Source organism: Borostomias antarcticus (genome assembly GCF_949987555.1).
Source record: "Borostomias antarcticus genome assembly, chromosome: 6".
Lineage (NCBI taxonomy): Eukaryota > Metazoa > Chordata > Actinopteri > Stomiiformes > Stomiidae > Borostomias > Borostomias antarcticus.
The window spans coordinates 2,161,679-2,183,991 of NC_140239.1; the positions used below are offsets into that span (position 1 = coordinate 2,161,679).

Genomic DNA, 22,313 nt, shown 5'->3' on the forward strand with positions numbered 1-22,313 from the left:
TGAGGCTAAACGATACCAAATCCGTTTGCCTGATTCAAGCAGAAGGACATAAAAGTTGACCAACTGCATTGCATAACACCGCTAATCGCTTAGCTGCCCTTTTAAACTTCACCCACGACGACCTTTTCTGAGCAAACAGTAGACGTTACCTTATCGTTATCCAGCGGGTCTTTCTGGACGAAGGCCTGGACGAATTCCTCCGGGCCGATGTAACTCAGCCTCTCCTGAAAAGGAAGGCAACGGGGATGAGTTCTCTGGGCGGGTCAGTGTTGAGGAATGTTTAACCGATGTTGTGTCACCTTCGAACTATTCGACCTGCTTTCTGAAGGCAGGGTGACTCTGTATGGACAAAGTACCGCCCCGTTTTGATTTGACTCGTTTGAATTGCTAGGACTCGTACAGAACCTGTAATGGATCAATTCAAATGAGTGTATTCTCTGCTCAAGACATTGTCATAGGCCTGTCTTATAAAGTGAGCAGCTGTCCTCTGTTTATTGCCCTGATCCAACTATCCCCCCCTGGTCCAACTATCCCCCCTGATTCAACTACCCCCCCTGATCCAACTACCCCCCCGATCCAACTACCCCCCCCTGATCCAACTATCCCCCGATCCAACTATCTCCTGATCCAACTATCCCTCCTGATCCAACTACCCCCCCCTGATCCAACTATCCCCCCTGATCCAACTACCCCCCCTGATCCAACTATCCCCAGGCCTAAACAATGTCTTGAGCAGAGAACACACTCATCTGAATTGATCCATTACAAACCCGTCAACGTTTACACATGGCAGGCGTTAGCTCCTCCCCCTCGTCTCTCACCAGCTCTATGTGTGTGAGCTGCTGGGCCACGGTGAAGGGGTCGTTGCAGATGGACAGCGTGTCCCGCTGGATGGCCTGGGGCTTGGCCTTCAGCACGGTCAGACGCTCGGCCGCCGTGGAGCTGATCTTGGCCAGCGCCTCCTCGTACTGGCTCAGCGTGGTCAGCTTCCGGATCAGGCCCTGCGTCATCTGGTGCACCGCCTTCCTGTACAGCTGTGGAGCGGCGAGGGAGAGCGTTAGTTACACACAGCTGGGTTAGTGTGGAGAGATCAATCAATCAAGTTGGATTTATATAGCGCCCTTCATGAAACCCAGAGCGCTTTACAGAGTCCAGTATTCATTCAGACACAGTCATACCGGTGGTGGTAAGCTACATCTGTAGCCACAGCTGCCCTGAGGCAGACTGACAGAAGCGTGGCTGCCAATCAGCGCCTACGGCCCCTCCGACCACCACCAACATTCATTCACATTCATACGTTGCATGTCTTTATGATGGTGGGGGAAGCCGGAGTACCCGGAGGGAACCCACGCAGGCACGGGGAGAACATGCAAACACCACACAGAAAGGACCTGGAACGACCGGGATTCGAACCCAGGACCTTCTTGCTGTGAGGCGACAGTGCTAACCACTGAGCCACCGTGCTGCCCAAGAGTTAAATAACTCTAACTCTAACTAGCGGCAAAGTCCACCGTGGAACGAAGCGTGCGTGGGAGTTCCCGGCAGACCCTCTCGGACGGTCAGTCGTCGGGTCAAGTCTCTTCCTGTTAGGCTAATAAGAACCACGGCGGGTCTGATGAACGTATCGAGGAGCCCCTGGCCTCGGGGCCATGCTACCAGTTAAAACAAACAACCCTTTGGTTTCTGACTCTATAGCCCAGCGCGTCGTTAGATAACTGACCCCTCACTGCAGCCGACACACTTTGGGGCAGCGGTTGCATAATGTGTGTAGATTGCGTGAGTGTGTGTGCACAGAGGCCCCGGTCATGGCCCCTTTCCATACCGCTGGTATGAGAGAGAGAGAGAGGAGAGAGAGGAGAGAGAGAGACAGAGTGAGAGAGAGGAGAGAGAGGGAGGGAGAGGGAGACAGAGAGAGTGAGAGAGGGCGAGATGGGGCCCCGTTTGTTTCGTGACCACATCCCGTCTCCCTTCACCGGCGGCCAATTCTGCCCCGAAAACCTCGGCTCTGCTCTGCAAACACGCCTCAGGTTCGCCAGGGTGGGAACGAGAGCAGTTTGCACAACGCAAACTGAACCCTGTGATGGATGTGGTGCCTGGTGTTGACACGGCAATCCAACGTCTGCTCCCCCTCCCTCCCCGAGGCGTCGGGCGTGGCTCTAGGGCACTCTGGGAAATTGAACGGAGGCCCATCAATCTGCCGGCGGGGAGGGGCTGATGGGTAACGAAGGAGACGTGGAAGATATTTTGCGGAATTCACTTATGAGGCACGACCTGGTGGTGAGGTTTTCTTCTGTGTGGTCAAAGTGAGTGTGATGCTATGTACACACACACACACACACACACACACACACACACACACAGCTCTGAGCGCTGCGTAGAGCCAGGAGACTAAACCAGGGGAATAACTTTCTTCCCGTTCTAATTCCCATCTTTGTTGTGGTGGATTAAACCCTGGTTGTCATGCCAGTCGCAACTAACTACTACAGTAAGATAACATTGTGGTCAAAAGTCACTTGAGGCGGCATTAGCTAGTCTGCCTCTTGCCTGAACTATGGGATACGCAGTCGTATTTAAAAGTCTGAATAACTGAAATTCATATTCAATCAAATGAGTGCCATGCCCTCTTCAAATGTCACCAGGTCCAGTCTTTCCGATGGCCGATAAGCACGTACGGAGTGACGGTGGCGATTGTAGAAAGACCGCTGAGAATCACCCCGGTCTCCACTTCAAAAGACCACCCACCATCTGCCGTGGCTTCTGTCTCCTCCGCTAATAGAGGTGGGGGGCTCTGGCTAAATATAGCAGCCGTTCTCTGAGATAACAAGGCTGGCATTTCCACGCGGCAGGAGGAGGAGGGCTCGCCGCGTTCGTGACAAATGGCGCGATGAGCGCCGCTAAGCCGGGGCCGCCCTTTTTTCCTACGCCCTCGCCCTGGCGAGCGCCGGGGTCGACAGACTCTCTCATATCCCTCTCCTGGGAGCATGCATCTCATTTCCCAAGCTGGAGGCAGGTACTAAATATGTCCGCTTGTTTTCTTACCCTGCGTGATACACAATCCTGCCGTTATATAATGACACTAAAGGGTCTCCTAGTCAGCTTGTGAGGGGCGGCCCGGCGCTTCTCAGGGAGGGGCTGTAGAGTTCGGAGGAGGAGTCAACGGAGCGCACGAGGCATTTGAGGACGTTTATTAGGTGCAGATAAACACGACTACACCAAACACGTTTCGAAAACTACATCAGAGTCATCAATTGATGACTCTGATGAAGATGTCATTTTCGAAACGTTAGTCGTGTTTATCTGCACCTAATAAATCGTCCTCAAACGCCTGGTGCGCTCCAGTTATTTAACGACCCTCACTGTATAAGCAACAGAATCAAGATGGATGCTTATATTCCACCCAATGGAAACTGCGCCCGTGTGGTTTTGCTTGAGGATCCCCAACTACCCGAAGTAAGAAGGTCAAGTTTCCATGCAGGCTCCCTCTTCCCTGTACGTCCCACCACATCCATAATGGCCGGGTTTCCCGAACGCGTTAAGAAGCACTTAACTCCAAAGTACTTCTTAACACCCATACAAAGGGTTGCTTAAGAAGGGTTACTTAAGAAGGTTCTTTGTCGGGAAACGCGGCCAATGACAGTCCGAGGAGGCGATCGGCAGCTGGAATGTTGACGTGCGGCCTGGAGACGACGTTGCGCAGACGTTAGGAGGACGTCTATTCTGGACCGGCACCGCCACCCTTTCCCGGTGCATTGTGGAGAACCAGCACCGAACCGTGACGCACTGAACTCTGGGAAGAATCCTTCTTCGTAGCACATTTACAGATCACAACTTAGCAGGAAGTGTGCGATTAAGTGGTTCTGGACAACTAGTTCAATGTCTGAGTAACACTTGATGATTTCTCCGAGATTCAAAGGCGATTGTGCCATGTGAGTCCGAGAGGTTCCCTACATGAACATACATGGAATTGTTTGATGCAAGTATCAGAAAGCATCTACTGCTGCTCAGGTCATACCAGGTACACAACCTGCACAGTGGAACAGAGCGTTAAAACAACGGTAACATGACAACTTCAAGGTTCTCGTACTTGTGCACTTGTACTGAGGTCGCACCACTCGTGTCGTCCCTTAGTACAGTGCGATTCTTTCACAAACCGACCTCGTCTGTTTCTTTCCAAGAAACGGAGAGAGCACATTGGACAGTGTTCTCCGGTAAACTCAAGCAGTCTCATGCTCAATGATAAATGGGATGTATTGTCTATTGGGCCCACAGGCGAAGAACACCGTCCGCCCCCCCCTCCTCCGCCCACCACCCCTCCCTCCCTCCCTCCCTCCTCCACCCCTTCCTCCCCTCCCTCCCACCCTCCCTCCTTCAAACCCTGGCTTGTAGATCTGGTAACCTGCTGTACAAAAGCAGTGCCAAGCGCACATTCAATCCCACACAAACGGGGTCACAGCGTACCAAACCCAGAGCGCCAGCGTCTTCAGTTGCGTTTTGCAGCTATCGCATTAGAACATCTGGGCTGAATGCAGTTCTGGGAGCTTATGCTAAGTGAGCTAGCGTAGCACAAGCTACAGCGCCGCCTCAGAAAGCGCTCACATATCCAGAAAGGGATCTATCGGGCGCTGCGTGTGCGGGTTCTGGGTTCTCTCGATATGTGAACAAAGAGCACGCCACCCGACGACTTGCTGTTCGCCGCCAACCCGACTTGCAACCCGTCGTTTAGGGCCGTCGCTGACCCCAATAGCAACCGCGGTGGGAAAGTACCAGGATGTCTTGTGACCTGGTCCGGCCCTCACACAATCACCGGGAACTAGGTGTGAATATCTGCCGATATGAAATCTAAATGTACATAGGTGACCCCAAAAGGTCATTGGGTCGAGACATTTCTACAGGCTTGAAACAGACAGACTGAGTGATTGGTTGTTATCACTCCATGGTAGCATGTAGGCTACATCCGTTGTGTGTTTTATCTCCAAGCAAACATTAGCTTGAGCCGCTACTGAGTCACAGTTATGTGAGAGGTTGCACTAGGATGGCAGCAAACGCCCTTATGGACGTGTGTGTGTGTGTGTGTGTGTGTGTGTGTGTGTGTGTAAAGGACTGTCATTTATTGATTTCCAGATTACAGGAAGATCGATACCTGTGCTAATGCTATTGATGAATCGTGCCAAACGTGTATAGAAGGGGGGTGATTGTGGTTTTGGGTTCAGGGGTGGAAGAGCGTCTCCCTGACTGATGGGTGTGGGGGGGGGGAGGGGGGTCCTCCATCACTGTCTGCTCTCTCTCCTCCTCCCCCGTCCCTCCACACACACACACACACACACACACACACACTGTTAATACGCTAGCACAGCACACTCGGCATGTGAACCCACTGGTGAATGTGTCCTGATTCATAGCGGCTAACCAGATTAGCTGTTCCGTCTGTTGGGTCAGGATGGGGAACCACCGTCTGAGGAACTCAATTAGGAACCAGGGAGAAAAATAGAACATTGGCGACCGGGCTGTTTTATAACCCAGGTCAGAAAAACCGCAGTCCCTTTACGGCCATGACGAGGCGAAAAAAAGAGAGAGAGAGAGATCACTTAAGAAAATGAAGCAGAAACAAATTGGAGCCCAGTCAGCATGAGTCATCGTGTAGCTTCAATTACATGGTGGTCAGAAGTGCTGTGGTGGAGGTTTGGGTCCATTTTAGGAAGAGATAACACCCCCATCCCCCACCCCCGCTGCAGAAGTTAGTCAGAACAAGCGCGCGGGGGAACAGCGATGCTGAGTCGGTGACATTCAGCTCGGCCGCCGCGGGGGGGGGGGGGGGGGGGGGGGAGACAATTGAAACGCTGCCTACGGGAGGGGCACCGCCATGGACAGAGAGCCACCGCGCTGGTGAACAATAGACCCTTTCTTTTGATTCGGCCAGGCTCAAAAAACATCGCTTTGTAGCTAGAGCAAACTGCCCCCCCCCTCACCTCCCGCCTCTCGTGCCCCCAAAATAAAGCCCCCCGGCCCGGTCGCACACACGCCGTCACACACGCCATCACACACACGCCGTCACACACACGCCGGTCTGCCGCCCGCTGGTCCTTTGGATGCCCGTCGTTCTCCATCCCCCCCCCCCTTTTGTGCATCAAAACACACGTCCAAAATTGTTGCAAGTTTCTTCACGATGTGAACCTCTGTTTAGCCCGTAGGGGGCGCTGCCATGAGGCTTTGCCTCCTCTTTCGTAATACGCGGCCCAGAGAAGGTTCCTCGGCCAAGAGAAGGTTCCTCGCTAGAACTCGCCTCTCACTCTCTGGCCAAAAATGTGACGCACTTTGAGCTGCATTTTTTAAGTATGAAAGGTGCTATACAAATAAAGATTATTATTACAAAGACGAAGGAGACGAAGACGACGAAGAAGAAGACAAAGACGACGAAGAAGACAAAGACGACGAAGAAGACAACGAAGAAGACAAAGAAGACGAAGAAGAAGAAGAGCCATTCCTGGAGGATGTGTGTGGGGGGGGGACTAACCTCGTCTCCGCTGGCCAGCCTATGGGTGAGCTCCTTCAGGCTGCGCATGGTCCGCTCGTCCCGGAAATCGTAGGCGAACGTGTCGGTCCACTCCGTCAGCAGCTGGAGGACCTTGGGGGCCATCTTCCTGACTCTCATCTGGACGGACCACACACACACACACACACACACACACACACACACACACACGGATCAGAGAAGAAGAGCGGAACTGGACCGAGCCGACATCCAAATGAGCTTTGTGTCTGGCACAGAAGTGACCCGTTTGGGTTGGGTTGTGTGGGGGTTGTGTGGTAGTGTGAGGGGTTGTGTGACTGTGTGGGGGTTGTGTGTAGCGGTGTGGGGGTTGTGTGGTAGTGTGTGGGTTGAGTGGCGGTGTGTGGGTTGTGTGGCGGTGTGTGGGTTGTGTGGCGGTGTGGGGGGTTGAGTGGCAGTGTGTGGGTTGTGTGGCAGTGTGTGGGTTGTGTGGTAGTGTGTGGGTTGTGTGGTAGTGTGTGGGTTGAGTGGCAGTGTGTGGGTTGAGTGGCGGTGTGTGGGTTGTGTGGCGGTGTGGGGGGTTGAGTGGCAGTGTGTGGGTTGTGTGGGGGGTTGAGTGGCGGTGTGGGGGTTGAGTGGCGGTGTGGGGGTTGAGTGGCGGTGTGGGGGTTGAGTGGCGGTGTGGGGGTTGAGTGGCGGTGTGGGGGTTGTGTGGCAGTGTGTGGGTTGTGTGGTAGTGTGTGGGTTGAGTGGCAGTGTGGGGGTTGTGTGGTAGTGTGGGGGTTGTGTGGTAGTGTGGGGGTTGAGTGGCGGTGTGGGGGTTGAGTGGCGGTGTTGGGGTTGTGTGGCAGTGTGGGGGTTGTGTGGCGGTGTGGGGGTTGAGTGGCGGTGTGGGGGTTGTGTGGCAGTGTGTGGGTTGAGTGGCGGTTGTGTGGCAGTGTGGGGGTTGTGTGGTAGTGTGGGGGTTGTGTGGCGGTGTGGGGGTTGTGTGGTAGTGTGTGGGTTGAGTGGCAGTGTGGGGGTTGTGTGGTAGTGTGTGGGTTGAGTGGCAGTGTGGGGGTTGTGTAGCGGTGTGGGGGGGTTGTGTGGTAGTGTGGGGGTTGTGTGGTAGTGTGGGGGTTGTGTGGTAGTGTGGGGGTTGTGTGGCGGTGTGGGGGTTGTGTGGCGGTGTGTGGGTTGTGTGGTGGTGTGGGGGTTGTGTGGCGGTGTGGGGGTTGTGTGGCGGTGTGGGGGTTGAGTGGCGGTGTGGGGGTTGAGTGGCGGTGTGGGGGTTGAGTGGCGGTGTGGGGGTTGTGTGGCAGTGTGTGGGTTGTGTGGTAGTGTGTGGGTTGAGTGGCAGTGTGGGGGTTGTGTGGTAGTGTGGGGGTTGAGTGGCGGTGTGGGGGTTGAGTGGCGGTGTTGGGGTTGTGTGGCAGTGTGGGGGTTGTGTGGCGGTGTGGGGGTTGAGTGGCGGTGTGGGGGTTGTGTGGCAGTGTGTGGGTTGAGTGGCGGTTGTGTGGCAGTGTGGGGGTTGTGTGGTAGTGTGGGGGTTGTGTGGCGGTGTGGGGGTTGTGTGGTAGTGTGTGGGTTGAGTGGCAGTGTGGGGGTTGTGTGGTAGTGTGTGGGTTGAGTGGCAGTGTGGGGGTTGTGTGGCAGTGTGGGGGTTGTGTAGCGGTGTGGGGGGGTTGTGTGGTAGTGTGGGGGTTGTGTGGTAGTGTGGGGGTTGTGTGGTAGTGTGGGGGTTGTGTGGCGGTGTGGGGGTTGTGTGGTGGTGTGTGGGTTGTGTGGTGGTGTGGGGGTTGTGTGGCGGTGTGGGGGTTGTGTGGCGGTGTGGGGGTTGAGTGGCGGTGTGGGGGTTGAGTGGCGGTGTGGGGGTTGAGTGGCGGTGTGGGGGTTGTGTGGTAGTGGGGGGGTTGTGTGGCGGTGTGTGGGTTGTGTGGTAGTGGGGGGGTTGTGTGGTAGTGTGGGGGTTGTGTGGTAGTGTGTGGGTTGTGTGGCAGTGTGTGGGTTGAGTGGCAGTGTGGGGGTTGTGTGGTAGTGGGGGGGTTGTGTGGTAGTGTGTGGGTTGTGTGGCGGTGTGTGGGTTGTGTGGCGGTGTGTGGGTTGAGTGGCAGTGTGGGGGTTGAGTGGCAGTGTGGGGGTTGTGTGGCAGTGTGAGGGTTGAGTGGCAGTGTGTGGGTTGTGTGGCAGTGTGTGGGTTGTGTGGCAGTGTGGGGGTTGTGTGGTGGTGTGGGGGTTGAGTGGCAGTGTGGGGGTTGAGTGGCAGTGTGGGGGTTGAGTGGCAGTGTGTGGGTTGTGTGGCGGTGTGTGTGGGTTGAGTGGCAGTGTGGGGGTTGTGTGGCAGTGTGGGGGTTGTGTGGTGGTGTGGGGGTTGAGTGGCGGTTGAGTGGCGGTGTGGGGGTTGTGTGGTAGTGGGGGGGTTGTGTGGCGGTGTGTGGGTTGTGTGGGGGACAGTACCTTGTCGGCCTGGGGGTCGCTGAGTCTGTGCTGCTCCAGGCAGAGGTGGCACAACTTGGACATGAGCTCACATGGATGCATGAACAGACGAGAACTCAGCAGGAACGTGAAGATATACGTCCTCTGAGGAGAGAGAGAGAGAGAGAGAGAGAGAGAGAGAGAGAGAGAGACAGAGAGAGAGAGAGACAGAGATAGAGAGACAGATAGAGAGACAGAGAGAGAGACAGATAGAGAGAGAGACAGAGAGAGAGAGAGAGAGAGAGACAAGAGAGAGAGAGAGACAGAGATAGAGATAGAGACAGAGAGAGAGACAGAGAGAGAGACAGAGAGAGAGACAGAGAGAGAGACAGAGAGAGAGACAGAGAGAGAGAGAGAGAGAGAGAGGGGAAGGTGTTAAAACAGAGACAACAGTAGCTGAGAGAGAGACTGAAATGAATCAAGAACCAGAGAAGAAGAAAGGGGGCGGAGCCTCACGTCGGGGTAGTAGTCCATGGTCGGGACCAGGTGGTTGATGAGCGCCTCCAGGGACCCCGACACCAGGGTGTTGTCGTGGTAGTACAGGCCGCCGTAGCCCTCCTCCGGGGCCTGGTAGAGGTTCATGTTGTAGCCGCCGGTACCGAGCGTCCCGGTGAACGGTGGGGTTTGAGGCATGTTGTCCTGAGGAAGAGAGGAGAGAGGACGACAAACGAGACTCGTCACAACAAAAGCCTCGACCGCAGACCAGAGTTCCTGGGTGTTTCTGGGGAGCGGCTGAAGTGGATGTGGTGGGGACGGCCATTTTGGCAAGAAGCCAAAATGGCCGTTAGGAGGACCTGAACCTAGAGATGTAACGGTGTGAAAAGTTCATATCACGATTATAGTGACCAAAATGATCACGGTTATCAGTATTATTGCGGTATTGTAAAATGTGCTGAAAATTTTCTAAAACTACCAATACACACACCATTTCACCAAGTTTTATATTGAAAACCACAAAAAAAATTAGCAGCACTAGCACTTTTTTTGCATTAACATTAAAATAATAAGTCTTTGAGACTGTTGCTAGCTTTGGTTGATGTTGGACAGTATTTACAGTGAGTTTTTCAAAAGCGCGGCAATCAAGCACGGTTTTAATGACAAAATTATCACGATAAATGTAATCAAATATAATCATGGTTTATCATGATACCGGTTATCGTTACATCCCTCCCCTCTCCTCCCAGACACGAACGGAGACCTGCGTTTGTTTGGATTCTTGCTGACCTCCCCCTCGGAAAGATCAGCCGTCCTCCTGAGAGAGACCGCCTACATCGTCCAGAAGTGTTACTCAACGCATACTTGTTTACTCAGCTTCCGCTCTTTGGTGCGTTCAATCTCCACGGAGACACACGGTCACCGGGGAGACCGACCGCGCTCTCTCACCCTCCGCTTAACGCGGCGCTACCTGCTGGTCTGGTGCACCATGAACAAACAACAAAACCAATCCGCCACAAACTCCTAAGACTCACGTGGAGGTGGGAACCACGGCGTACACGGACAGCAGACAGGGCCCGAACACGCCGCCCTAAATTACCCAGACTCCCGAGCGGCGACCCCAGAGTGCCCTCGTTTACACACACAAACACAAAATACACTCAGCACAGTACCCGCTATTCATGAATGATGTGTTCATCATGAGCAAACAGTTATTGATTCGATAGCAGAGGATTATGAAGAGAGGGCTTTTTGTTTCGCCCCAACCCTCCCTCACATTATCCTCACACACACACACACACACACAGAAACGTGTGAGAGCTAGTGAGAGACCATGGCGAGTGCTGTGAGAGCGTATTGTTGTGTATAGGGTAACGCTAGCCGGTGGCGTGTAATACTACACGTCCTGCCACAACAAACACGGCTCACATCGTCTGCTCACTCCCGGCTGCTTCCACTGGCCTGGCTCTCAAAGACCATATCGCCTCCTCACTCCCGGCTGCTTCCACTGGCCTGGCTCTCAAAGACCACATCGCCTCCTCACTCCCGCCTGCTTCCACTGGCCTGGCTCTCAAAGACAACGCTGGACTCCCTCTCTGGATGTGCGTGTGCGCTCTCAATACCAGACCAAGCTGTAGTCATGCAAGCCCACGTGGCCTCCTTGTGAGTATTATTGCGTGTGTGTGTCCCATGAGCATGTCATCTGAGTTTGAGAACTCCCGGTGAGTATATGCGCTCATGTGAGTGTATATGCCACCCCGTGTGTGTGTGCGTGCGTGTACAGTGAGCTCAGCGAGTGCACAGCATCCACCTGACTGCCAGTGCCTCAGTAGCCCCCCCCCCCGCCCCCCGGTGCCTGGGCTCAGATACCGAGCAGACTCCTGGAGAATCCTGACCCAGTACGGGGCCCCCTCCCTCGGATCCACACAATGGGGCCTTTCAGGGGCCGGGCCGGCACGGGGCGCAGCGAGACCCCCCCCCCCCCCCCCACCGCCTTGACAATGGGCCGACCCATGGCCGCCTGCCTATTCAGGAAGCCATTTAGGGCCCGTTCCACTGCACGGGTGCCAGCGACGGATAGGGGTGTACACCCACCCCCCCCCACCCCCCAAATACTCCATCACTCTCTCTCTCTCTCAGACCTCTGGATCTGCGTGTTCACACACACCATCGTTTGTATTTAGACAGCCGCGGCGATTTACATGAGAATGAGGAGTGTGTGGAGTCAGGTCAGCCAGCCGGGCATCTGCTGCAGCTTGCGTCTCACGGTCTGAGTGACATCACGAGACGGGTGTGTGTGTGTGTGTGTGTGTGTGTTCCTGACCAGGCACACTGCTCCTCACAGGACCAAAACTCTCACAGAACATGCTAGAATACAGCGTGTTGATGTAACATCATCTGGTTGGGTCGATCAGAAGGACTTCTGACTCCGTCTCATCTCCTCACTGTCTCACAGTCCCCTGAGGGCCCAACAGCCCCTCTGCCCTGGGGCAACGCTAGCATGCTCTGAGCATCTGTGTGTGTGTGTGTGTGTGTGTGTGTGTGTGTGTGTGTGTGTGTGTGTGTGTGTGTGTGTGTGTGTGTGTGTGTGTGTGTGTGTGGGAGGGAGGGAGGGAGGGAGGGAGTGAGTGAGTGAGTGAGTGAGTGAGTGAGTGAGTGAGTGAGTGAGTGAGTGAGGGAGGGAGGGAGGGAGGGAGGGAGGGAGGGAGGGAGGGAGGGAGGGAGGGAGGGAGGGAGGGAGGGAGGGAGGGCATATATGTGTATGTGAAAGAAAGTGTGTGTGTGTGTGTGTGTGTGTGTGTGTGTGTGTGTGTGTGTGTGTGTGTGGACGCGTGTCTCTCCACACAAACCCCATAAAAAGATTAAGGCCACTCACTTGTGTATGGGCGACCGAGAGTGTACCCCGAGGCCAAAAATGCAGATTAGAAGAGGGGAAGGAGGGGTGGGGGGCTTGCACCGTCACGATCAAGGCCCCGCCCCCCTCTCCTCCCCCACAGTCCTAATCTCCAACCGCTCGCTATAATACCAGCTGCACCCCCGCCCCCCCCCCCCCCCCCCCCGACATAATCCTATAAAAGTGTCAACAAAGCGCGAGCCGACATCTGAAACTATTTACTTTCGGGTTCCAGGTGTCAAGTATACTACGCCACGTCGCCTCCTACAGGCGGGGCTGAGGTAAACATTAGGCCGCCGCCCTCGTTCCCCTCTCACCACACGCTGGGTGGCAGATGTAAACAAACACTCGCCCCCGAAAGAGGGGGATTGTTCGAATATGGGACGGTTTTAATTATAGCGTCGGTGGCTGTTTGTGTAGCCATCTGCTGCTGGTTGTTAAGTTTATTCACATGCCCGGGCAGAGATACAAACCAGGGAGAAGCTATTGTAGATCCATTCATAAATGTGACATAAATGAGCTTTTCTTTTGCTAAAGAAAGAAGTTATTTTGGGCCTTCTGCTTTAAAATAACATGCTTTACTTAAGCCTTGAGATATCAATGTTTCCACTTATTCACGGGCGCTAGGTTTGCCCACTCAGTATCACATGGTGAGCGGTTTCTCAGATGACGTCTGGGGTGAGGTGTTGAGTCAGGACGTCTTGTGGTTAGGTCCCCAGCCCTGGTCTCCTAGGGACTTTCTCCCTCACGCTGAAAGTGGAAGGTTCTGCAAATGCTTCTCTGGAAATAAAACTTTTCCCAGCTGTTTTTGGACTGTTCCAGTAACAGACACCGATAGGGGGTTTACAAAGTAAATTCACTAAATGGTCAGCGGTCAGAGAAGGGTTGCAGTGGACAGCACTTAACGAGCAGCTTTGCTTCAATAGCAACAAGCCCATAAAGGCGGAACTACCTCCCAAAGCCCAGTCTGGCCTTCAGATCAAGAGTAGCTACCCAGCCATCACTGACCGTGGATTCTGTCTCTATTGCCTGAGCAGAGCACTCCCTATGGCTGTGTAGGAGTAGCCAGCCACCTTCCTAAAGGGCCTACACACACACACACACACACACACACACACACACACACTAGGGCCGTAAACCAGGAAGCCGTTCCCATCCTCCCGGGTGTAGTCAAGCAGGGCCACCAACACCTGGAGGGGAACCTAAAATAAACACAACACCCCCGATGTTCTTACACAAACACTTTGAAAGCAGGAGGAATCTCACCCACCCACCCACCCAGGGCACGAGCAAATCAGGGCTCCCGGCCCACCAAGACTGTTTACCCGTTCAAGCAGTGACTGGGTGAGCTGAGGACATAGGAACCTAGGTCAGGCGGTGCAAGTGGTCAATGATCAAACTATTGTGAAGACTTTAACTGGTGTCGTGGCACAGGCCCATTCTTAAAGAAGTAGCCTAGATGTTGTCCTTCCAAACAAGAAGTTGTTTACATGTTTTGAGCACAGGTCTGTTCAGATACTTAACTGCTGTATCACCTTGTAGAATCTAGATATTGTCACCTGACCAAAACCAGACCCTGCATGCTTGACAACCCTACTATACAGCCATGGCAAATCAGACTCGCTGATCTTCAACACGACACCAGCAGTGACGCGGCTACTCATGCTGGAACATTCCGGCGCAGAGACGCTCACCAAAACTATCAATGGAACCGAGGGCTTCAAGTGTACAGCTCTAATTAGAGGAGGGAGACACATTAGTGTGAGGAGGTCGAGTCGTCGCTCTCACTGCAAAAGCACTTTGAGCCTCTTACTGGGCTCCTGTAGAAGCAGTCATTAACCCGGCCAAAGTCCTGCCAAATCACTCATGAAAAGGGATTTGACTTGTCAGCACAAGAAGGACGACCATGGGTTGCTTTGAATAGCAATAGCATCAAACGTGGCGTTAACTAAATTGTCTTGGGGGGGATTAAATTGGTCGATCATTCAATATATCGAGGGGGGGGGGTTCTCTTAACCATTGGGTGGGTAGAGGTTAAAATAGTGCAAAATGACATTATAAAAGTACATTTTGCGGGGTAATTAGGACATTGAGCGGGTAGCAAACACGGGCCAGGCATGAAACACCGCCCACATCAACACAGCTTCACAATTTGCTCATTAATGGTGCCTGGTTCGCTTAACTGCGCGCAAAACTCCGCGCGTAAAACTCAGATCACGTTCCATAATTTAAGTAGGCATGCCGTCTTACATTATGATTGTATAACATTTGCAATTTACAAAAAAGCATGAAATAGGCTATACAATATGCAAGCCGCGTGATGCAGCAATTCCATTTAAATGCCATGAGTGCTGAATCAACCTGCGCTCTCGCTCCATGGACACTGAAATAGGCTAATAGACAATAATGAGAGACGGAATCCAAATGTATAAAATGTAATAACACGCAATCAAGATGTACAAAGAAACGTGGTTTTAAAAGACCATATTATCTCACCTCAAAATGAATTAGTCAGCAAGAAATGATCCTTCCCAACTCCGATAACGCGAGCACTTTGAGAGGACTCTCCTGCATGGGACCGAAGTGAAGCGATGAAGAGCGAACCCAGAGTTTTAAACCAAATATTCTGCCGTAGGACTCCGCTGACCGTCTATCAACCACGCATATTCACTTGCAAATCATCCACTGAAGTGTGTATTCCCGGGTTCACACAAGCCGTGAGTTGGGCTGGTAGATATCCACATGAATAAGGCTGGAGACCCGCACCCTGCCAGCGGATTGACTTGTATGAGCTCCTGACCAGGCGAGACCACTAATCACCTTCCTCTACGGGAACCAATCACAGAGCACAGCGAGCAGACGGCCACGCCTTTCTTTCACGTCCCAGTCGCTTGTATCGCATTCGTGTTTAGTAAAGGGGCGAATATAAGATTAGTGGGAAGATAATCATCTGTCATGTTACTGTTTGCAATGACAAATCGATTGTGACAAGCGTGCACTCTCAAAATAATTGAATGTGGCAATTGTTTAAACGAGCAGTCATCTGGAACTGCAGAGATGTAGCTGCGCCTAATGGATGATCACGTCATGTTTTTATCTATGGACATTTGTCGAGGAGTTAAAGATTTTTTTCAGAGTTTAAAAATAAAAAAATAAATAAAAGCAACGTAGTAGTAGTGAGGGCGTTTTATGTCAGCCAACAATTAAGTAGCCTACTTATAATACAGTACATCCCCATAGTCAATGTAATACTAGCCTACTAAGAGACTTATAAACACACTTGACTTGATAGTGCACTGATAGTTATGATATGTAACCTGTAACTAGTATCAGTTCATACATGTATCTACACTAGAAATCATCCCTCCCTCATGCTAACAGGGTCCAACCTCATCGAACATCGGCTAACCACTATGTTTTAGTGGACAACCAGTATAGAAATTGAATTCCTGACCACCAATCCCCCCCCCCTCTCTCTCCTGATCACAAATGCCAGAATCAGTTCAGGCAGACGGTTGTCTGCTCAAGGGTTGAAACAGGAAACGGGCTACTGCTCAGTGGATACAGTATTACAGCAGCATAATAACAGAAAATCACTTGAGCTCTACTGTACTCAGTATTACATAATCTGGCATTCAGAATGATTTGTGGTATTCCATCTTTCCCCCTGCTTTGAAGTGACCTCCTTGGACGAGTTTAACAGCATAGTTACACAACGTGTGATGTTAAAAATGCAGGATTTCAGGTTTGACCAGTTCAATTATGAAGTGTTTTGATTTTGAAACATTCAATAAGGTGAATATTGAGGAGCGGGAAGCGCCGAGTCTGTTTTAATTTGAATCTTCACACCTTGCAGACGCTCCCTGGTGATCAGGTAAATGTGGCCCTCATCCCAGCCTGTTCAACGAGGCGTCAAGCATCTCAGCTTAACATGTGAAAGACCTGAGCCAGAGATGACTTCCTGAGCGCTGCAGTGAGCTAACAGCTCTGTCAACACCTTCTCTGGTGGAACGCATCTCAATCGTCTGGGGGAAAAAAGCTAGACTTCAAAAGTTTCAACAAATACATGTTATTCAAGTCTCAGGGAACAAAATAGTGCCCAAACACATTTTTTAATTACATAAGTAGCATACCTGTAGCACAATTTTATATTGGAAATGTATTTCTCCATCAGAGGCTGTTGGAGTCCTGGTTTGGGCCTTTGACAACACAGCGTGAACTAAGCTTCCAGCATCATGCTCAAACTAGGAGGAGTCTAGATGTTAGTTTAACTAAGCCTGCTGTAATTTCAAGGATTTGGAGTTCTGACCATAATTTGGATGATTGATTTCTAGAAAATGAGTCTCCAGTTGTGAGATCCAAATATACAATAAAGAGTAGTCATGTTATTACCATCGACATGCCAATATACTTTATTAGTACATATAAAAAAGGGGATCTATATAATAATAAAGCATAATATACTGATCATATTCAACTTCTGTGAGCGCCGACACGTTCTTCTCAAGGAATCAGTGTAATTCCTCTCCCTAGTAGAATAGTGAAAAACATAGAAAAGGAATGTTCACCGACACACGAAAAACAAGGAGCAAAACGTTCCTGCCGACTCATCTCGTCTCGTCCGAGTTATCGGTCAGTGGCGCCACATCCGCCCGCATCTATAAGGCCGTCGATTTACCCCCGTCACCATCCTCATCCTCCTCCTCCTTGTTCTCACGTCCCTGATTGGCCGAGGCCTCGCCCGTGGGCTCCTCCCCGCTGCAGCGGCAGCCCGGTCGCGGCGTCGGCGGCGTTGTAGGCGGCGTGCGCTGGGCCAGGCCGGTGAGGAGGCGGAGCACGCGGATCTCGTGCTCCATGCGGGCCCTCTCCCTCCTCTCCTCGCGGTCGGCCGCCTCCCTCTGCCGATGCTCCTCCCTCTCCAGCCACTGGGCCAGCAGCTCCCGGTGCCAGCGGCCCTGCTCCTGCCTCTGGCCCTCCAGCTGCACCAGCAGGCGCCGCGACTCCGACACCAGGCTCTGGAAGCAGTCGGCCAGGTGTTTGAGCGCCGGCTCCAGGGAGCGCGGCTGAGACTGGGGGGGGGCGCCGCCGCCGCTGTTAATGTTGTTGTTGTTGTCGGTGGGGGCGGCGCCCAGGTCGGGGTCGGGGTCCAGGGGTGGAGATGGAGGGACAGGGGAGGCGGGCTGCGGTGGCGGGAGAGGGGAGGGGTCTTCGGAGCTGAGGTCGTCCTCCACCTGGGCACCTGTACCAGAGACAGGGAGGCGTTGGAGAGGATTACCAGAAAATCACACAAGAGCCGTGTTCGGAATCGCTCCCTATTCACTATATAGTGCGTCAGCCATTTTGTTTGTAGTGTCCGAATTCTCCACGGAAATCTCGTTCCCTATATAGTCCACTATTTATTACCCACAATTCACCTTGATTTGCAGGGAACAGCGCATGTACCCTACATTTTCTCCGTTCCCTAGGTAGTTCACTACATGGTGAACCCTAGGGAATAGGGAGTGAGGGAACGAGGGAGCGATTCCCAACACAGCTAAGGTTTGAGGTATATCCTTATTAGAAAATGGTTTCTCTATCGATGCGTGATGCAAGTAAATGAACATAATAGTCAACTCACCGAGGGGTCTGGGCGGGATCAGAGAGTCTCGTAGGATGACCCTCTGTCTCCTGGGCCCCAGGATGTGCGTGAACCCCGCCGTGCTGAACTCAAACTCGTCGGTGGAGGCGTCCCGGTCCTCCTCCACCTTGATCTCCGCCCCCAGATGCCCCAGATGCCCCAGCAGACGTCCTCCTGCCCCCATCGCAGAGCCAATAACCCCTCGAACAGTCTCGTCCACAGAATCATCAAAATGGCCGCCCTCCGGCTCCTCCAAAAAGCCCAAATGATGTCCTCCCGACTCCGTCGCCGAGCCTAGGAGGCAAACGCCTCCTCCTCCTCCTCCTCCTCCCATCCCCTCCGTGGCCTTCCTTCCCAGCACGGCGTCCATTTCGGCGTAGTACCTCAAATCAAATCAAATCAAACTTTATTTGTATAGCACATTTCATACACAGAGGTAACACAATGCGCTTCACAGAGAGCAATGGGGGTTGGGCATAGGTCCCATCCCTACATACTCCAGGGGGAAGCCAAAAAAATTTAGTTTCTTGTCTTTAAAATTGAGTTTAACATGTTTTTGAATGATTTTTCAAGATGCCCATCCACATCCATTGTATGACCAAATCAGTGGTAGAGCAATTATCAACTTTCTCGAAAATGCTAGCTTTGTCAACGTTTTGATGATCTGAACCATTGTATATGATCATAAGTAACCTTGAAACAGGGCTAAACATGCATTTTCCCTTTACTACTCCTTTAACACATTTCGAAACAACAGACAGTAAACAAACATAAAACATAAAAAGTGCTCAAAGCTCCTCTCTCTCCCTCAAGGCTCCTCTCTCTCTCTCTCTCTCTCTCTCTCTCTCTCCCTCAAGGCTCCTCTCTCTCTCTCCCTCAAGGCTCCTCTCTCTCTCTCTCTCTCCCTCAAGGCTCCTCTCTCTCTCTCTCCCTCCCTCAAGGCTCCTCTCTCTCTCTCTCTCTCTCTCTCTCCCTCAAGGCTCCTCTCTCTCTCTCTCTCTCCCTCAAGGCTCCTCTCTCTCTCTCTCCCTCCCTCAAGGCTCCTCTCTCTCTCTCTCTCTCTCTCTCTCCCTCAAGGCTCCTCTCTCTCTCTCTCCCTCCCTCAAGGCTCCTCTCTCTCTCTCTCTCTCTCTCTCCCTCAAGGCTCCTCTCTCTCTCTCTCCCTCAAGGCTCCTCTCTCTCTCTCTCTCTCTCTCTCTCTCTCCCTCAAGGCTCCCTCTCTCTCCCAGCGTTCCCTCCCTACAGTACCTGAAGCTGCAGGGTTGGGCCCCATCCACACTCTTCAGCACGCGCGCCCTCACGTAGTTGGCCTTGAGAGTCTTGACGCGCAGCCGGCACTGGTGGGGGCTGCGGGCGAAGCCCATGTCACTCATGCGCGCCGACAGGTGCTTGAACACGTGGCGGTTCCGCAGGTTCTCCGCCAGGCTCTTCTGGACACGCTGGTCGCTCCAGGCGCACAGCAGCACCTGCGTCTCCTCCACCGTCCAGTTCATAGAGCGCTCCGCCTCGCGCTTACCTGCGTGAGGGTGGACACAACACTCTCAACTCAACTTTATTTATAAAGGTGGACACAACGCTCTCTCAACTCTCAACTTTATTTATAAAGGTGGACACAACACTCTCAACTCAACTTTATTTCTAAAGGTGGACACAACGCTCTCAACTCAACTTTATTTATAAAGGTGGACACAACGCTCTCTCAACTCTCAACTTTATTTATAAAGGTGGACACAACGCTCTCTCAACTCTCACTCTATTTATAAAGCATGTTTAAAATGACTAAAATCGACCAAAGTGCTGTACAGGTAAGTGAGAAATAAACAAAGACACAACCATAACAAAGACACAACCATAACAAAGACACAACCATACACGCAAACACAACAATACCCACAAAGACAACAATACACACACCAGCCTGGGAGTCATGCTCTACTAGAATTGAAGGCCAGGGAGAAAAAGTGGGTCTTCAGTAAAGATTTAAAAACATTGAGGGTCTGGGCGAATCTGATATATGAGGTTTGATTTATGATTTATATAAGGACCTGGGGTCCTACCCATATCAGCTAGATCTAATTAGAATTACATTAAAGACAATGAGCACTTTATGCATCCCGGTCATGAACATTAGTCACCAAATAAGCATGTGTGTCAGTGGCATACACGTTAAATCCCTAATGAACAATAGGTTATAGTTACATTTAATTTTCCTTCTACTTGCACAACGTTCAGGTTTAACTGGTGTTAGCCTACATTACCATTACAATTACATTACTACATTTAAGTCCCTTAAACTCCCTCATATCAGCCAGACCCACCTCTGTTGGACACTATTCTGAAATGATGAATGGCTCTCAACTTTTTAAATGTTTCTTTTCTCCACAGGTAAAAACATGCACTTTATCTGCAACACTGAGCGGTTCGTTTTCCATTGCACACTAGACCTTGACCGTGCAATTAGACAACTAACTTCGTCAAGGTAAAGACCCCGCTTCTGAAATCCCAGTGTGGCTCTGTCACTTATCATGACAGTTGAGAAATCACAGTGTGGCTCTGTCACTCATCATGACAGTTGAGAAATCACAGTTTGGCTCTGTCACATCATGACAGTTGAGAAATCACAGTGTGGCTCTGTCACTCATCATGACAGTTGAGAAATCACAGTTTGGCTCTGTCACTTATCATGACAGTTGAGAAATCACAGTTTGGCTCTGTCACTTATCATGACAGTTGAGAAATCACAGTTTGGCTCTGTCACTTATCATGACAGTTGAGAAATCACAGTTTGGCTCTGTCACTTATCATGACAGTTGAGAAATCACAGTTTGGCTCTGTCACTCATCATGACAGTTGGGAAATCACAGTTTGGCTCTGTCACATCATGACAGTTGGGAAATCACAGTTTGGCTCTGTCACTTATCATGACAGTTGAGAAATCACAGTGTGGCTCTGTCACTCATCATGACAGTTGGGAAATCACAGTTTGGCTCTGTCACTCATCATGACAGTTGAGAAATCACAGTTTGGCTCTGTCACATCATGACAGTTGGTCAGGGCTGTTAGCTTAGCTTAGCATCACGCTCGAGCGGCTAGCTAGCCAGCTACCTATCAAATTGACTGGAGGCTAACGTTAGCTAGCATGAAAAAGTGGTTAGTCAGTAGCTCAGTTACTTTAACTAACTACCTGACAGTCAAGGCGACACTTTTACATGTGTACCAAGGTTTGGGGACACTGCTGACAATGCTATGCTATGCTAGCCAATAGCAATACTAGCTAACTAGTCAGCTAACGTTAGCTAGCATAACTTTCTCGCAAGCTAACGCGCTACTAGGCTAACTGTCTAGCTTCAGCGAGCCAATACAAAGCGATCTCTGCAAGAACGATGACGATAAAAACACACTGTCACCCTTTTATAACACTTACGTTTCGTGGAGGTGGTGACGGAGTTGGTGGAGTTGATGATTTGAGGATTCATCTTTGCTTTTGGGAAACAAGTAAACAAGCTGAGCACGAATCCTCTCTTCCGGTTTCAGAGTTTGGTCGTGATGTCACCGAGGGGACAATGGCGTCACTGAAGCGTCCAGTACATGAGATGAGATCAGATCCAGTAGACAGCCACCATGCTGACTTTGTCAAATTTATTGACATAGATATTAAATGCACCTTCTGTGGAACTGAACCAGAAACTGCCTGCCTCCTCCATCCCCTTCCCCGCCTCCTCCATCTCTCTCCCTGCCTCCTCCATCCCCTTCCCCGCCTCCTCCATCTCTCTCCCTGCCTCCTCCATCTCTCTCCCCGCCTCCTCCATCTCTCTCCCTGCCTCCTCCATCTCTCTCCCCGCCTCCTCCATCTCTCTCCCCGCTATCTCTCTCCCTGCCTCCTCCATCTCTTTCCCTGACTCCTCTATCTCTCTCCCTGCCTCCTCCATCTCTCTCCCCGCCTCCTCCATCCCTCTCCCCGCCTCCTCCATCTCTCTCCCTGCCTCCTCCATCTTTCTCCCTGCCTCCTCCATCTCTCTCCCTGCCTCCTCCATCCCCTTCCCTGCCTCCTCCATCTCTCTCCCTGCCTCCTCTATCTCTCTCCCTGCCTCCTCCATCTCTCTCCCCGCCTCCTCCATCTCTCACCCTGCCTCCTCCATCTCTCTCCCTGCCTCCTCCATCTCTCTCCCTGCCTCCTACCAGCCTCTCATCCACACACACGCTCATTAGACGAGTCCTGAGTAGGGCTGGGTTAAAAAAAAAATACAATGATTCAGAATCGATTCAGAATCGATTCATGAATCCCAAAATCAATCTTTTATTTAATGAAGGAATAAATGAAGGAATGGATAGTTCATTAATTCATTCAATGATTCATTCATTCAGTTTTGGAAATCAGTATCGATACCCAGCCCTAGTATTGATGTGTTGCATAACTTGGCAGTCAT

At 51.8% G+C, this 22,313-nt stretch overlaps 2 protein-coding genes across 2 annotated transcripts in view; both read right to left on the minus strand.

The window, feature by feature from the left end:
• The window catches only part of rasgef1ba (RasGEF domain family, member 1Ba), a 28,319-nt gene extending 13,333 nt beyond the window's left edge, over positions 1–14,986 (minus strand). Inside the window, exons 1-6 of the mRNA XM_084440265.1 lie at positions 14,766–14,986; positions 9,398–9,580; positions 8,924–9,046; positions 6,512–6,649; positions 822–1,034; positions 150–224 (exon numbers count right to left, since the gene is read on the minus strand). Of these exons, the coding sequence (XP_084296391.1) occupies positions 150–224; positions 822–1,034; positions 6,512–6,649; positions 8,924–9,046; positions 9,398–9,574 (726 nt within the window). The 5' untranslated portion in view covers positions 9,575–9,580; positions 14,766–14,986. The remainder of the gene's footprint in view (positions 1–149; positions 225–821; positions 1,035–6,511; positions 6,650–8,923; positions 9,047–9,397; positions 9,581–14,765) is intronic.
• A 1,707-nt stretch (positions 14,987–16,693) lies between these two features.
• LOC311310732 (uncharacterized protein) lies at positions 16,694–21,405 on the minus strand. The gene is made up of 4 exons (XM_084440266.1): positions 21,311–21,405; positions 19,135–19,402; positions 17,887–18,269; positions 16,694–17,508 (listed from the first exon to the last, which is right to left on the minus strand). The coding sequence occupies exons 1-4, from the start codon at positions 21,360–21,362 to the stop codon at positions 16,928–16,930; spliced, it is 1,284 nt and encodes a 427-aa protein (XP_084296392.1). The 5' UTR covers positions 21,363–21,405; the 3' UTR covers positions 16,694–16,927.
• Positions 21,406–22,313: the final 908 nt, after the last annotated feature.